Source organism: Ovis canadensis, chromosome 2 (genome assembly GCF_042477335.2).
Source record: "Ovis canadensis isolate MfBH-ARS-UI-01 breed Bighorn chromosome 2, ARS-UI_OviCan_v2, whole genome shotgun sequence".
Taxonomy (NCBI): domain Eukaryota; kingdom Metazoa; phylum Chordata; class Mammalia; order Artiodactyla; family Bovidae; genus Ovis; species Ovis canadensis.
The window spans coordinates 38922615-38938218 of NC_091246.1; the positions used below are offsets into that span (position 1 = coordinate 38922615).

The 15604-nt window shown below is 39.6% G+C and overlaps 1 protein-coding gene across 7 annotated transcripts in view; it reads left to right on the forward strand.

Moving 5' to 3' along the window:
* ADRA1A (adrenoceptor alpha 1A) overlaps positions 1–15604 on the forward strand; it is a 116037-nt gene that overhangs the window by 14366 nt on the left and 86067 nt on the right. The window contains exon 3 of one of the 7 annotated variants that reach the window (XM_069575953.1): positions 13773–14046. The exons of the other annotated variants lie outside the window; for them this stretch is intronic. Within the exon in view, the coding sequence (XP_069432054.1) occupies positions 13773–13846 (74 nt within the window). The 3' untranslated portion in view covers positions 13847–14046. Of the gene's footprint in view, positions 1–13772; positions 14047–15604 lie in introns of those variants that run through there. 7 annotated transcript variants of the gene reach the window in all.

Below are 15604 nucleotides of genomic sequence, written 5' to 3' on the forward strand. Positions count from 1 at the left end.
TTTTATGTAGTCTCATATTTTAATGTGTCTTCATGGATTGTGCCTTCTAAGGGACCCTTGGAGAGATCTTCCCCCATGTAACTCAGATAACCTCTATTTTCTCCTAGTTCTTTTAGAGCATCATTTATCATCTGCCTGGAATTTAGTTTTGTATTTTGATAGGTGATGTCTAACTGTATTTATGTTGAAATGGCTAGACAGATACTCTTTTTTTTAAAGATTTTTACATGGACCATTTTTAAAGTCTTTATTGAATTTGTTACAATATTGCTTCTGTCTATGTTTTGGTTTCTTGGCCCTGAGGTATGTAGGATCATTGCTCCCTGGCCAGATTGAACCCACACCCCCTGCATTCAAAGGCGAAATCTTAACCACTGGACCACCAAGGAAGTCCCTAGCTAGATACTCATGAAAGACTTTTTGAGTAATCTATCCTTTCCCATCTTCTTTGGGAAACTACCTTTGTTACATTAGGAAGGATCTTGAATCTATTTTGGAACTCCCACTTCTGTTGCATTTATCTGTCTCTCTGCTATTAGTGCTACATTATTTTTGTTTCTGTGGTTTCATAATACACTTTCATATTTTAGGGGTGAAGGCACCTAGATGAATATTATTTTTCAACATTATTTTGTCTCTTTGGACGTTCATTCTTCCAGGAAAAGTCTGAGCTCATTTTGTCAAGTTACATCTCCTACTCCACCAATACCACTGTACACACACATGCTCTCACACATACATACACAAATCCTGTCACATGTTGTTCATAATTTTTGGATGCTGCTAAATCACTTCAGTCATGTCCAACTTTGTGCAACCCCAGAGATGGCAGCCCACCAGGCTCCCCAGTCCCTGGGATTCTCTAGGCAAGAACACTGGAGTGGGTTGCCATTTCCTTCTCCAATGCATGAAAGTGAAAAGTGAAAGGGAAGTTGCTCAGTCATGTCCAACTCTTCGCGACCCCATGGACTGCAGCCTACCAGGCTCCTCTGTCCATGGGACTTTCCAGGTAAGAGTACTGAAGTGGGGTGCCATTGCCTTCTCTGAATTTTTGGATATATAGATCAATTTGAAAGGCACCATCTTTATCACACTGAGACCTCCTGTTAAGAAATATGACTATGTAAGTCAACTGTACTTCAATAAAAAACATAACATTTCTCCATTCACTTCCCAAATTATTTTTTTACTATTGTTTACACTTTCCTTTTAATCATACTTACTAACATGTTCTTGAAAATGATTGTTACAAAGAAGTTGGGGAATGCTGCTTTGGTATTTCATCATTAGATATGACACTGTTGGTTGTTAGATCAGTATCCATCGTATCAAGGAATTATCTTTCTACAGTTTATAGAACAATTTTATCAAATGAATTTTTAATTTTATCAAATGTTGCCTTTTTTATATGCATCAATATACTATTTTTCATTGACATTGAGTTGATAAATTTTATTTCCTAATAATAACCAATCATGTATTCTTGGGTTAAATTCTAGCTGATCAGTGGTATTATTCTTTTTTTATGTTGCTACATTCTACTAAATATTTTATTTCTGGTTTCCATCTATATTTCTATGTGAAATGAATATATTTTTTCTTTTACAGTGGTGTTTTTGTTGCCTTTTTGGTTTCAAGATTATGTTAGCTTTATAAAATGAATTGCGACACTTTTCTTTTTTTTCCTACTATCTGTAACAATTTAAATAGCATAAGAATTATGTGTTCCTTGAAGGTCTGAAAGAACTTGCCCATAAAACATCTGGCTATAGCACCTTTTATGGAAGCAGCTCTTGGAGACTGTTTTCTATTTCTTCCATGGATAGTGGTCTATTCTGATTGTCAGATTTGATAATCTTTGTTTTCTTTTCTATTTTCCTTCTTATTGAGGTCCTACATTTTAGCACAGAATTCTACATGAAATTCTGTTATTTTTTCATTTCTTTTCAATCTTTCTCATTTTGTACGCCATCTACTTATGTTTTCTCACTTTTTGTCTTCACTGAGGTGTCTTGAAAAATTGTTCATTTCACTAGTTCTTTTCAGAGAACCCACATCCTGAATTTATTAATCATTTTTCTCTGTTTTCCAGGGCACTAATTTAAGCTCTAGACATTTCCTTTGTTTTTCTGGTTATATTTTGTTCTTTTATGTTAACGAGCAGAATGTTTGGTTCACGTATTTTAATTTTTCTTGTCTAAGATTAAAAATGACCAAAGTTGTTCATGTTCTTCCCTGCAACTTGAGTTTCTTGCCTTATGTTTTGCTAGCCAGTGCTCTCATCCAGTTGTTGTTTTTTTTTTTTTCCCTGTTTGTAGCTCCTTAGTCCTATATGAACGGAAGAGGATTTCTTATATTTTTGTTGTTGTTGCTTGTTAATTTGAACAGTAATTGGTGCTTTTATCCCCTGCTTCTTTGGTTGTTGTTGTGTCATTTTTATCGCAAAATTTCACTTATGTGATTGTGATGATCAAAACTGTTATATTATTTATTGTCACTGTTTTTTAAAAAACATTAAAACAAACATTATCTAGAGTTATATGTTTCAAAAGAGTAGAAACTATTTAGAAGATAAAAATATATAAATCTGTAGACTGTTTGAACAATAGACCTAAGGAGGATATTATTTTTTCTTCTTTTAAAGTTTATTTATTTTTAATTGGAGAATAATTTACAATATTATGTTGGTTTCTGCCATACATCAACATGAATCAGCCATAAGTATACATACGTCCCCTCCCTCTTGTACCTCCTTCCCACCTCCCACCCCATCCCACCCCTCTAGGTCATCACAGAGCACCAGGTTTGAGCTCCTTGTGTCATACAGCAAATTCCCACTGGTTATCTGTTTTGCATATGAGAATGTATATATCTCAGTGCTACTCTCTCAATTCGTCCCACCCTCTCCTGCCCCCACTGTGTCCACAGATCTGTTCTCCATCTCTGCATAGAGAACAGATGCTGCTCTGCAAATAGGTTCATCAGTTCCATTTTTCTAGATTCCATGTCTATGTGTTAGTATGCATTTGTTTTTCTCTTTCTGATATATTCACTGTGTATAATAGGCTTTAGTTTCATCTCCCTCATTAGAACTGACTCAAATGTGTTCGTTTTTATGGCTGAGTAATATTCCACTGTGTATATGTACCACAATTTCTTTATCCATTCATCTCTCAGTGGACATCCAGGTTGCTTCCATGTCCTAGCTATTGTAAATAGTTCTGCAGTGAACATTAGGGTACATGTTTCATTATCAGTCAATTATAATTGATAATGATACATGTACCCTAATGTAGTGGGATTGTTGGGTCATATAGTAGTTTTCTTATCCCCTACTTTTAAAAACCAATTTCAGATTTACTGCATTGTGGTCAAAGAATGTAAACCCAATAATTTCTAGCTTATGAAATGTATTAGCTTTTTTGATTACTTGATATATGATCAATAATTAGCACATTAATAGATTGAATGTTGCTAAGATATATTTTAATGTTAGCAGTGGTGTTCTTGAGCTCTTTATCCGTTATTTATTATCTTTATCTCTATTTTGTCAGTCAAGAGAGGTGTGATAAACCTTCCTATTGCTACTGTAAATAATTCTTCCAATTCTTTCTTATATTTTTAACAAGTTTTGCTTTAAATATGTTGATATAGATGCCTAATACTAGAAAGATTAATTCAATAATACCTTTATTTAAAGAGAGGCTTTTGTCCTGTTTATTTTTCCTTGATATGTACATTTTTAAAAATTAATATTGAAGTCTCAAACATATTTTTGTTTGCATTGTCAACATACCTTTGCCCATATTTTTATATATCAGATTGTGTATCTTGCATCAAATGGATTTTTCAGAGTCTGCATGTCTAATCTGGATGTTATTCTCTTAGTAAAAATTTAACTAATTTCCATTGATTATAACAGATACATTTGGATTGATTTTGTCTTCTGGTTTGTCTTTCTGGCTTTATGCTTCCTTCTCTTGGTTTTCTTCCTCTTGAAAACTAGGGCCATTTTACTTGCTTTTTAAATTCTGCAGTATTTTGGAATTTTTAATTCTACTACCAGATCATCTGAGCTTTTGAAAAACATTTTTTAAGCCTTCATTTCTTAAACAGCCATTTCCATCACCCACATGTGCCCATATAAGGGAGGAAGCTTATCACCCCTATTTTCCCTTCTTCCAGAAACCTGCATACAATTTTGTGTTTTAAATGTAGTTTATTGCTACTAAATGTTTGCATTTCCTATCCGGTCTTTTGTATCTTTCTATAATTTAGTAATACAAATAGTCCTCCTACTATACACTATGATTTACTCACTCAGAGCTCTGGATTTTGCTTTATCTACCATGCGGAACAGGGACCAGCAAACTATAGCCTATTTTTGTAAATAAAGCTTTATTGCAACACAGCCATGTACATTTGTTTACAAATCATCCATGGTTGCTTCCATGCTATAGTGGCAGAGTTAAGTAGCTGCTGAAGAGACTGCTTGGCCCACAGGGTTTAAAATACTTGATGTTATATTAAAGAAGAGTATAATGCCAAATAAATTTTGATCAATAAAGATGTTGGAGAAGGAAATGGTAACCCACTCCAGTATTCTTGCCTGGAAAATCCCAGGGACAAAGAAGCCTGGTGGGCTACAGTCCATGGGGTCGCAAAAGAGTCAGACATAACTTAGCGACTGAATAATAAGGTTGTAAGCCAAACACATTTTTTAAGCCCATATATGTCTGAACCTAAACACATAAAAGACAACCTCTCTGGGTACAGAACTTGAATTATGTATTTTTTTATTTCAAAATACTATTGTTTATTCTTTTGTCTCTTGGTATTCAGTGCTTTATAAGTAATTTGAGGCCAACTTGATTATTTGGTTTTTTTTTTCTCAAGTGTTCTTTTTATTTATGTGTTTATTTTCTAACCAAGGTATTTATAGATTTTTTTTCCCTAATCAAATTTATAAATGTCTTCTGGACATTTCTGGTACGGTGGTAACTTTCTCATTGTTGTTGCCTGAAACCCCATGCTCTTTTTTTTTTTTTTTTTGGTTCTGAAGCTAAAGATAGAATCTTTTGGTGATTACTTCGTCTGCTTTATTCTTTCTCTTAGAGTGAATATTAGCTCTGTTTTGGATCTCCTCTGTCTGCCCCCTTTTCTTTTGCTTATTTGCTCATCTTAGGCATCTTTTCGCTATTTTCCTCTGACTTCCAAGTTTCTCAAGTCTGTGCTCTATTATATCTAGTTAGCCTTAGTAACAAGCTACCTCTACCTCCTTCCCTCAAATTCAATCCATTTTATTGGCACATTGTTCCGTCTTCATTATTGCCTACATTTGTAAACCCAATAGCTCCTTAAATCTTATTTCAGCGCAGCACAGAGATTTCCTTCCCTATCACTGCTTTTTCCTTAATTTTTATTGGAATATAGTTGATTTACAGTGTTGTACTACTTTCTGCTGTACAGCAAAGTGAAACAGTTGTACATGTATCCACTCTTTTTAAAATTCTTTTCTCATATAGGTCACTACAGAGTAATGAGTAGAGTTCTCTGTGCTATATAGTAAGTCCTTATTAGTTTTCCATTTTAAATATAGTAGTGGGTATGTGTTAATCCCAATCTCCCAGTTTATCCCTCTCCCACTTACTCCCTAGTAATCATATGTTATTTTCTACACCTGTAACTCTATTTTTGTTTTGTAGATAAGTTCATTGGTACCCTTTCTTTGATTCTACATATAAGTGATATCACATGATATTTGTCTTTGTCTGACTTAGTATAGCACTCTCTAGGTCTACCCACATTGCTGTAAATGGCATTATTTTGGTCTTTTAACAGCTGTGTAATATTCCATTGTATATATGTACCACATCTTCTTTATCCATTCCTCTGTTGATGGACATTTAGGTTGCTTCCATGCTGACTGAGCAACTAACACTTTCTTTCTGGGCTTCCCTGGTGGTGCAGATGGTAAAGAATCTGCCTGCAGTGCAGGAAACCCAGATTCTTGGGATTTCCCAGGCAAGAATAGTGAAGTGGGTTGCCATTCCCTTCTCCAGGGGATCTTCTCAACCCAGGGATCGAATCTGGGTCTCCTGCACTGCAGGCAGATTCTTTACCATCTGCACCACCAGGGAAGCCCAGAAAGAAAGTGTTAGTTGCTCAGTCAGCATGGAAGCAACCTAAATGTCCATCAACAAAGGAATGGATAAAGAAGATGTGGTACATATATACAATGGAATATTACACAGCCGTTAAAAGACCAAAATGATGCCATTTGCAGCAATGTGGATAGACCTAGAGATTGCTATACTAAGACAGAGAAAGAAAATATCATGTGATATTCCTTATATGTGGAATCTAAAAAAAGGGTACCAATGAACTTATATACAAAACAAAAATAGCTCCAGTCCATGGGATCTCAACGAGTCAGACATGACTAAGCAACTACTAACTGGATATTGTAAATAGTGCTGCAGTGAACTTTGAGGTGCATTTATCTTTTTGAGTTATGGTTTTCTCAGGGTATATGCCCAGTAGTGGGATTGCTAGATCATATGATAACTCTATTTTCAGGCTTTTAAGGAACCTCCGTTCTGTTCTTCATAGTGACTATACTATTTTACATGCCCACCAGCAATGTAGGAAGATTCTCTTTCCTCCACACCCTCTCTAGCATTTATTATTTGTAGATTTCTTTGATGGTGACGATTCTGACCAATGTGAAGTGATACCTTATTGTGGTTTTGATTTGCTTTTCTCTAATAATTAGTGATGTTGAGCATCATTTCCTGTGCTTTTTAACCATTTGTTTTCTTTGAAGAGATATCTATTTTGGTTCTTCTGCCCATTTCTTGATTGATTTGTTTGTTTTTGTGATATTGAGCTGCACAAGCTCTTTGTATATTTTGGCAATTAATCCCATGTTGGTTGCTTCATTTGCAAATATTTTCTCCCATTCTGAGAGTTGTCTTTTCATTTTGTTCCCTGTCACTGTTTTGAAAGTGAAGTTTTATGCCTGAAAATCTCTGATTCCTCAGATCAATCTCATCTACTGAACAGCTGAATCTTTTCACATAAACAGTAATTCTCTTTTTGTTCAGCCTCACGAGGGTGAGGCTCTGTTTGGAATTGGTTGGGTCCCAGTCCAAACCTTTCAGACTCAGATTAAGGGACTTTCAGGTGGTGCTAGTGGTAAAGAACCTGCCTGCCAATACAGGAGACATAAGAAATAAAGTTCAATCCCTGGGTCGGGAAGATCCCCTGAAGGAAATGGCAGCCCACTCCAGTATTCTTGCCTGGAGAATCCTATGGACTGAGGAGCCTGGTGGGCTACAGTCCATGGGGTCACAAAGAGTCGGACATGACTGAAGCCACTCCACACGCACATGAGGGGCAAAGGAAAAGAATTGTCTTTGTTGTAGTTCACATTTGCCAGACTCTTGCTCTGTTTATCCATAGGGAGCAGAGGAGACAGAAGGGCCAGTGTTCACTTTTGCCCAGCAGAGGACAAGAGTCGTTGTCCTGTTTGGTTGACACAGTGAGTGCCATGGCCTCTCCTCCATGTGGCATGACCGGCTCCCTGGGATCAATGTTCCAAGAGCCTCCCTTTAGTTGTTGGCTGGCCTTGATGGGAAAACGGAGAGATTTCCCATCTTGTGTGGACCTCAGCATCAGTACTCTAATTAAACACTCAAGTGCAGTTGACATCTGTCTTTGAAAAGCTACCCTGACCCTGCCTAGGTCTCCAGGATCTACTATTCCAAGCTTCTGGGGTTGTCACCCAGCAGCAACTGGGAGCCATCTTCCCTTCAACCTGTTTTTTGAGATAAACTGAGGACTCCATCCTTCAGTCAGGCTGGTGGCGACCAAACTAGTTTCCAGAAATCTCTCAGAGGTTCTGCCTTATGTGTATGACCCTTTCTTAGTGTTTTCAGTAGTGATGCAAAAATTCACCTATTTGTGTATTGTTTTAGATTTTTTAAAATATTTATTTATTTGACTGCATTGAATCTTAATTGTGCCACACAGGCTCTTGGATTTATAAAGAATTTAGAAAGGGGGTTCATTGTGAGCCACACATCCCTGCCTCAGCCCTGGCACCTTTTCAGGTTGATATTGACTTGTGCAGCAGAAATGAAAATCAATGGACCTGTGATCATTTCCTTTGGTTTCATGTAAGTTTGTGGTTCAAGGCAGAGCAGTCAGAGGGAGATACCCATGGGGTCAGGCAGGGGCGGAGTCTGTGTAGGTCAGCAGGCTGAGCTTTCACTTTATCACAAGAGGAGGAGATGAAATCATGTGAAGGGCTCTTGTCTGTGTGTGTGTGCTGTCAACTCAGTCGTGTCCAATTCTTTGCAATCCCATGGACTGTAGCCCACCAGGTTCCTCTGTCCATGGAATTCTCCAGGCAAGAATAGTAAAGTGGGTTGCCATGTCCTTCTCCAGGAGATCTTCCCAACCCAGGGATCAAACCTATGTCTCCTACATTGTCAGGTGGATTCTGTAACACTAGCGCCACCTAGGAAGCAAGAAATGGAGTTTATGTAAGGGATATGAAGAGTGCTTGCCATAGGCAGTTCAAGATGTTGAAATAGAACACCATAGACCAGGTGTCTTAAACAACAGATATTTACATCTTACAGTTTTGAAGACTGGGAAATTCGAGATCAGGGTGCACCATAGTCAGGTTCTCCTGAGGGCCCTCATCCTGGTTCACTGACAGCCAGGTTCTTGCTCTGTCTCGCAGGACAGAGGGCAAGCTGGCTCTGGTCCCTTCAATTCCTTTTAAGAACCCGGATCCCATCACAGGAGCTCCACCCTCATGACCTCATCCAAACCTAGTTACTCCCAAAGTGGAGGCCCCACCTCCAAATGCCATCACAGTGAGGGTTAGGGCTTCAACAGATGAAGTTGAGGGGAGGGAAAGGACACAAGGATTCAATCCATGTTAGAGGTGCGTGTGGCTACTTCCTGACTCTAGTTGAATTTCTAGAACAAGCCTGTAAGCTAGAAGCCACTGGGTTCATGTAGAGAAGTAGAAGCCAAGGCATGGCAGGGAGGAAGTGACCTCTCACTGGAGTTGTCTGGCTGCCCTCCTGGAATAGAGGAAAGCGCTCTGCCATGAGTTTAAAAGCCCTGGGTTCCATCTCCTCATCTGTAGAAAATGGGGCTTGCATGGAACCAGTAGCTTTCTAGCTCCTCAGCTTCACAATTCCTGGTTCCAATGAAATCCTTCTCAGACACCCAAGATATAAAATGGTTAAAAGTGGCACTGAGCCCATGAAAGTGGTCAGGGGACCCCGAGTCCTGGATGCTGAACCCTCACCTTCCCACCAGGAGTGGCCGGTGGGGTGTCTGGAGTACTAATTGCTCTCTGTTCTAATGGATCTGATTCCAGGCTCAGTAAATGGTATCAGAAGAAGTTCTGGAAAGAGTTCAGTCTGCATTTTCAAACGAGCAGGAGGGAAAGTTGACAAAGGGCACATCAGCTGTCATTATTCTGGAATGCTGGCAGAGCCGTCCTCTTTGCCCAAAAAGGGTTTGAGAAGAGAACATTGCACGCTAACTTTGTTTCTTTTTTTTTTTTATGCTCTCCGCATTTAGCTTATCGTCGGGGCATTTAGTTGCCAGTGAGAAGCCTGCTGTTTACAAATTGGCTCTGTGGTTTGAGCCAATGTGATGAGAAATGTTTTAAAGGTTACCTGCCATCTGCAGTCATTCACTTTGTAAAATGATTTCACTGTCATCATAACTGAACGACAATCTCAGAAATGGACTTTTTCCCAAAGGAAACTCTAGGAGCGGACAGAACCTCAGAGTAACAAATTACTCCTAAAGAAGTTATTGGAGAAGGAAATGTCAACCCATTCTAGTATTCTTGACTGGGAAATCCCATGGACAGAGGAACCTGGCAGGCTACAGTCCATGGGGTCCCAAAATAGTCAGATGTGACATAGCAGCTAAACAACAGTGAAGTTACAGCAGTTGTTCTCAACCAGAGGTGATTTTGACTCCCAGGAAACATTTGGCAATGTGTGGAGACATTTTTAATTGTCACAATGTCTCAGCTAGGGTAAGAGATGCTATTGGCATCTTCTGGATAGAGGCCAGGGATGCTGCTTAACATGGTACAATGTACAGGACAGCCCTACAAAAAAAAGGTATCCAGCCCCAAATGAAAATGTTGCCAAGACTGATTAGTTCAGTTCAGTTCGTTTCAGACACTCAGTTGTGTCCTACTCTTTGCAACCCCATGAATCACAGCACACCATGCCTCCCTGTCCATTGCCAATGCCCAGAGTTTACCCAACTCATGTCCATTGCGTCAGTGATGCCATCCAGCCGTCTTATCCTCTGTTGTCCCCTTCTCCTCCTGCCCCCAATCCCTCCCAGCATCAGGGTCTTTAACAATGAGTCAACTCTTCTCATGAGATGGTCAAAGTATTGGAGTTTCAGCTTTAGCATCAGTCCTTCCAATGAAAACCCAGGACTTATCTCCATTAGGATGGACTGGTTGGATCTCCTTTCAGTCCAAGGGACCCTCAAGAGGCTTCTCCAACACCACAGTTAAAAAACATCAATTCTTCAGTGCTCAGCTTTCTTCACAGTCCAACTCTCACATCCATACATGACCACTGGAAAAACCACAGCCTTGACTAGATGGACCTTTGCTGACAAAGTAATGTCTCTGCTTTTGAATATGCTATCTAGGTTGGTCATAACTTTCCTTCCAAGGAGTAAGCATCTTTTAATTTCATGGCTGCAATCACCATATGCAGTGATTTTGGAGCCACAAAAATAAAGTCTGACACTATTTCCACTGTTTCCCCATCTATTTGCCATGAAGTGATGGGACCAGATGCCATGATCTTCGTTTTCTGAATGTTGAGCCTTAAGTCAACTTTTTCACTCTCCTCTTTCACTTTCATCACGAGACTTTTTAGTTCCTCTTCACTTTCTGCCATAAGGGTGGTGTCATCTGCCTATCTGAGGTTATTGATATTTCTCCAGCAATCTTGATTCCAGCTTGTGCTTCTTCCAGCCCAGCGTTTCTCATGATGTACTCTGCATATAAGTTAAATAAGCAGAGTGACAATATACAGCCTTGACATACTCCTTTTCCTATATGGAACCAGTCTGTTGTTCCATGTCCAGTTCTAACTGTTGCTTCCTGACCTGCATATAGGTTTCTCAAGAGGCAGGTAAGATGGTCTGGTATTCCCATCTCTTTCAGAGTTTTCCACAGTTTATTGTGATCTACACAGTCAAAGGCTTTGGCATAGTCAATAAAGCAAAAGTAGATGTTTTTCTCGGAGAAGGCAATGGCACCCCACTCCAGTACTCTTGCCTGGAAAATCCCATGGATGGAGGAGCCTCGTAGGCTGCAGTCCATGGGGTCGCGAAGTCGGGCACGACTGAGTGACTTAACTTTCACTTTTCACTTTCATGCATTGGAGAAGGAAATGGCACCCTACTCCAGTGTTCTTGCCTGGAGAATTCCAGGGATGGGGGAGCCTGGTAGGCTCCTGTCTCAGGTCGCACAGAGTCGGACACGACTGAAGTGACTTAGCAGCAGCAGCAGCAGATGTTTTTCTAGAATTCTCTTGCTTTTTCGATGATCCAGCAGATGTTGGCAGGTTGATCTCTGGTTCCTCTGCCTTTCTAAAACCAGCTTGAACATCTGGAAGTTCACGGTTCATGTACTGTTGAAGCCTGGCTTGGAGAATTTTGAGCATTACTTTACTAGCGTGTGAAATGAGTGCAATTGTGTAGTAGTTTGAGCATTCTTTGGCATTGCCTTTCTTTGGGATTGGAATGAAAACTGACCTTTTCCAGTCCTGTGGCCACTGCTGAGTTTTCCAAATTTGCTGGCATATTGAGTGCAGCATTTTCACAGCATTATCTTTCAGGATCTGAAATAGCTCAACTGAAATTCCATCACCTCCACTAGCTTTGTTAGTAGTGATGCTTCCTAAGGCCCACTTGCCTTCACATTCCAGGATGTCTGGCTCTAGGTGAGTGATCACACCATCATGATTATCTGGGTCATGAAGATCTTTTTTGTACAGTTCTTCTGTGTATTCTTGCCACCTCTTAATATCTTCTGCTTCTGTTAGGTCCCTACCATTTCTGTCCTTTATTGAGCCAATCTTTGCATGAAATGTCCTCTTGGTATCTCTAATTTTCTTGAAGACATCTCTAGTCTTTCCCATTCTATTGTTTTCCTCTTTCTTTGCATTGATCGCTGAGGAAGGCTTTCTTATCTCTCTTTGCTATTCTTTGGAACTCTGCATTCAGATGCTTATATCTTTCCTTTTCTCCTTTGCTTTTCACTTCTCTCCTTTTCATAGCTACCTGTAAGGCCTCCTCAGACAGCATTTTGCTTTTTTGCATTTCTTTTCCATGGGCATGATCTTGATCCCTGTCTGCTGTATAATGTCATGAACCTCCTTCCATAGTTCATCAGGCACTCTGTTTATCAGATCTAGTCCCCTAAATCTATTTCTCACTTCCACTGTATAATCATAAGGGATTTGATTTAGGTCATACCTGAATGGTCTAGTGGTTTTCCCTACTTTCTTCAATTTAAGTCTGAATTTGGCAATAAGGTGTTTATGATCTGAGCCACAGTCAGTTCCTGGTCTTGTTTTTGCTGACTGTATAGAGCTTCTCCATCTTTTTCTTCAGAGAATATAATCAATCTGATTTCGGTGTTGACCATCTGGTGATGTCCATGTGTAGAGTCTTCTCTTGTGTTGTTGGAAGAGGGTGTTTGCTATGACCAGTGCATTCTCTTGGCAAAACTCTATTAGCCTTTGCCTTGCTTCATTCCGTACTCCGAGACCAAATTTGCCTGTTACTCCAGGTGTTTCTTGACTTTCTACTTTTGCATTCCAGCTCCCTGTAATGAAAAAGACATCTTTTTTGAGTGTTAGTTCTAAAAGGTCTTGTAGGTCTTCATAGAACCATTCAACTTCTTCATTGTTACCGGTTGGGGCATAGGCTTGGATTACCATGATATTGAATGGTTTACCTTGGAAACAAACAGAGATCATTCTGTCATTTTTGAGATTGCATCCAAGTACTGCATTTCAGACTCTTTTGTTGACCATGATGGCTACTCCATTTCTTCTAAGGGATTCTTGCCCACAGTAGTAGATATAATGGACATTTGAGTTAAATTCACCCATTCTAGTCCATTTTAGTTCACTGATTCCTAGAATATTGATATTCACTCTTGCCATCTCCTGTTTGACCACTTCCAATTTGCCTTGATTCATGGACCTGACATTCCAGGTTCCTATGCAATATTGCTCTTTACAGCATTGGACCTTGCTTCTATCACCAGTCACATCCACAACTGGGTATTGTTTTTGCTCTGGCTCCATCCCTTCATTCTTTCTGGAGTTATTTCTCCACTGATCTCCAGTAGCGTATTGGGCACTTACTGACCTGGGGAGTTCCTCCTTCAGTATCCTTTCATTTTGTCTTTTCATACTGTTCATGGGGTTCTCAAGGCAAGAATACTGAAGTGGTTTGCCATTCCCTTCTCCAGTGGACCACATTCTGTCAGACCGCTCCACCATGACCTGTCCAACTTGGGTGGCCCCACAGGGCATGGCTTAGTTTCACTGAGTTAGACAAGGCTGTGGTCCGTGTGATCAGATTGGCTAGTTTTCAGTGTGTCTGTCCTCTGATGCCCTCTCACAAACCCTACCATCTTACTTGGGTTTCTCTTACCTTGGACGTGGACTATCTCTTCACAGCTGCTCCAGCAAAGTGCAGCTGCTGCTCCTTACCTTGGATGAGGCCGCGCCTCCTGACCTTGAATGTGGAGTAGTTCTTCTTGGCCCTCCTGCTCCGGCGCAGCCACCGCTCCTCGGACGTGGGGTAGCTCGGCTCGGCCTCCGCCCCGACCTTGGGTGTGGGGTAGCTCCTCTCGACTGCGCTTCTGCTGAGACTGATTAGTAGTTTATATTAAAATAATTCCTAAATATCAATCAAAATCTTTAGAAACACTGCATTTAAAGCAAAAAAAAATTTTATTATGATTCAGACTTTTAATTATATTTCCAATATCTTGTCTAGTGATTTAAAACAAAGCAAGCAAAGAAGGTTTCATGTACCTACCAACAATATATGAAGCTTCCAATTTCTCTACATACTCACATTGGTAGGATTTCTCACATCCTCACATCCTTCTTTCCTTTTTTCAATCTTTTAATTATAACCATCCTAGTGGACACAAAGTAGTATCTCATTGTGGTTTTGTTTTGCATTTCTCTAATGACAAAAGAAGTTGAACATCTTTTCATGTGCTTGTTGGCCATTTGTGTATATTCTTTGACATAAAGTCTATTCAAGTCCCTTGCCCATTTTTCAATTAGAATTTGTCTTTTTGTAGTTGAGTAGTAGGAATTCTTTATATATTTAGGATACTAGAATCTTATGAGATATATGGCAAGTGTTTCTCTCATTCTATGGGTTTTCCTTTCACTTTCTTGATAGTATCCTTTGATGCACAAATGTCTAATTTTCATGAAGTCCAATTTGCCTAATTTTCCTTTTGTTGCTTGTGCTTTTAGTGCTATATCTAAGAAATCATTATCTGACCCAGGTCACAAAGAATTATTCCTAACTTTCTAAGAGTTTCTCATTTTAGCACTTACAAGTAAGCCTTTGATCCATTTTGAGTTAATTTTTATGTATGGCGTGAGATAAGGTTCCAACTTTATTCTTTTGCATGTGGAAATCCAGTTGTCCAAGTACCACTTGCTGAAGAGACTATCCTTTTCCTAATGAAATGGTCTTGATGTTGTTGTTGAAATTCAGTTGACTGTAGAATATGGGTCATTTCTGGACTCTGTTACATATTTCATGTGCCTGTTAATCTTATGCCAATACCAAACTGTTTTGATTACTGTATCTTTGTAATAGTTTTGAGATTGCTCAGTTCAGTTCAGTTCAGTCACTCAGTCATGTCCGACTATTTGTGAACCCATGGACTGCAGCATGCTAGGCTTCCCTGTCTATCACCAACTCCCTGAATTTACTCAAACTCATGTCCAGTGAGTCAGTGATGCGATCCAACCATCTCATCCTCTGTCATCCCCTTCTCCTCCTGCCTTCAATTATTTCCAGAATCAGGATTTTTCCTAGTGAGTCAGTTCTTCACATCAGGTGACCAAAGTATTGGAGTTTCATCTTCAGCATCAGTCCTTCCAATGAATATTCAGGACTGATTTCCTTTAGGATAGACTGGTTGGATCTCCTTGCTGTCCAAGCTGTCTAAGGGACTCTCAACAGTCTTCTCCAGCACCACAGTTCAAAAGTATCAGTTCTTCAGTCCTCAGCTTTTTTCATACTCCAGCTCTCACATCCATACATAACTACTGGAAAAACCATAGCTTTGAGTAGACAGACCTTTGTCAGCAAAGTAATGTCTCTGTTTTTTAATATACTGTCTAGGTTGGTCATAGCTTTTCTTCCAGGGAGCAAGCATCTTTTAATTTCATGGCTGCAGTCACCATCTGCAGTGATTTTGGAGCCCACAAAAATAAAGTCTGACACTGATTCCACTGTTTCTCCATCTATTTCC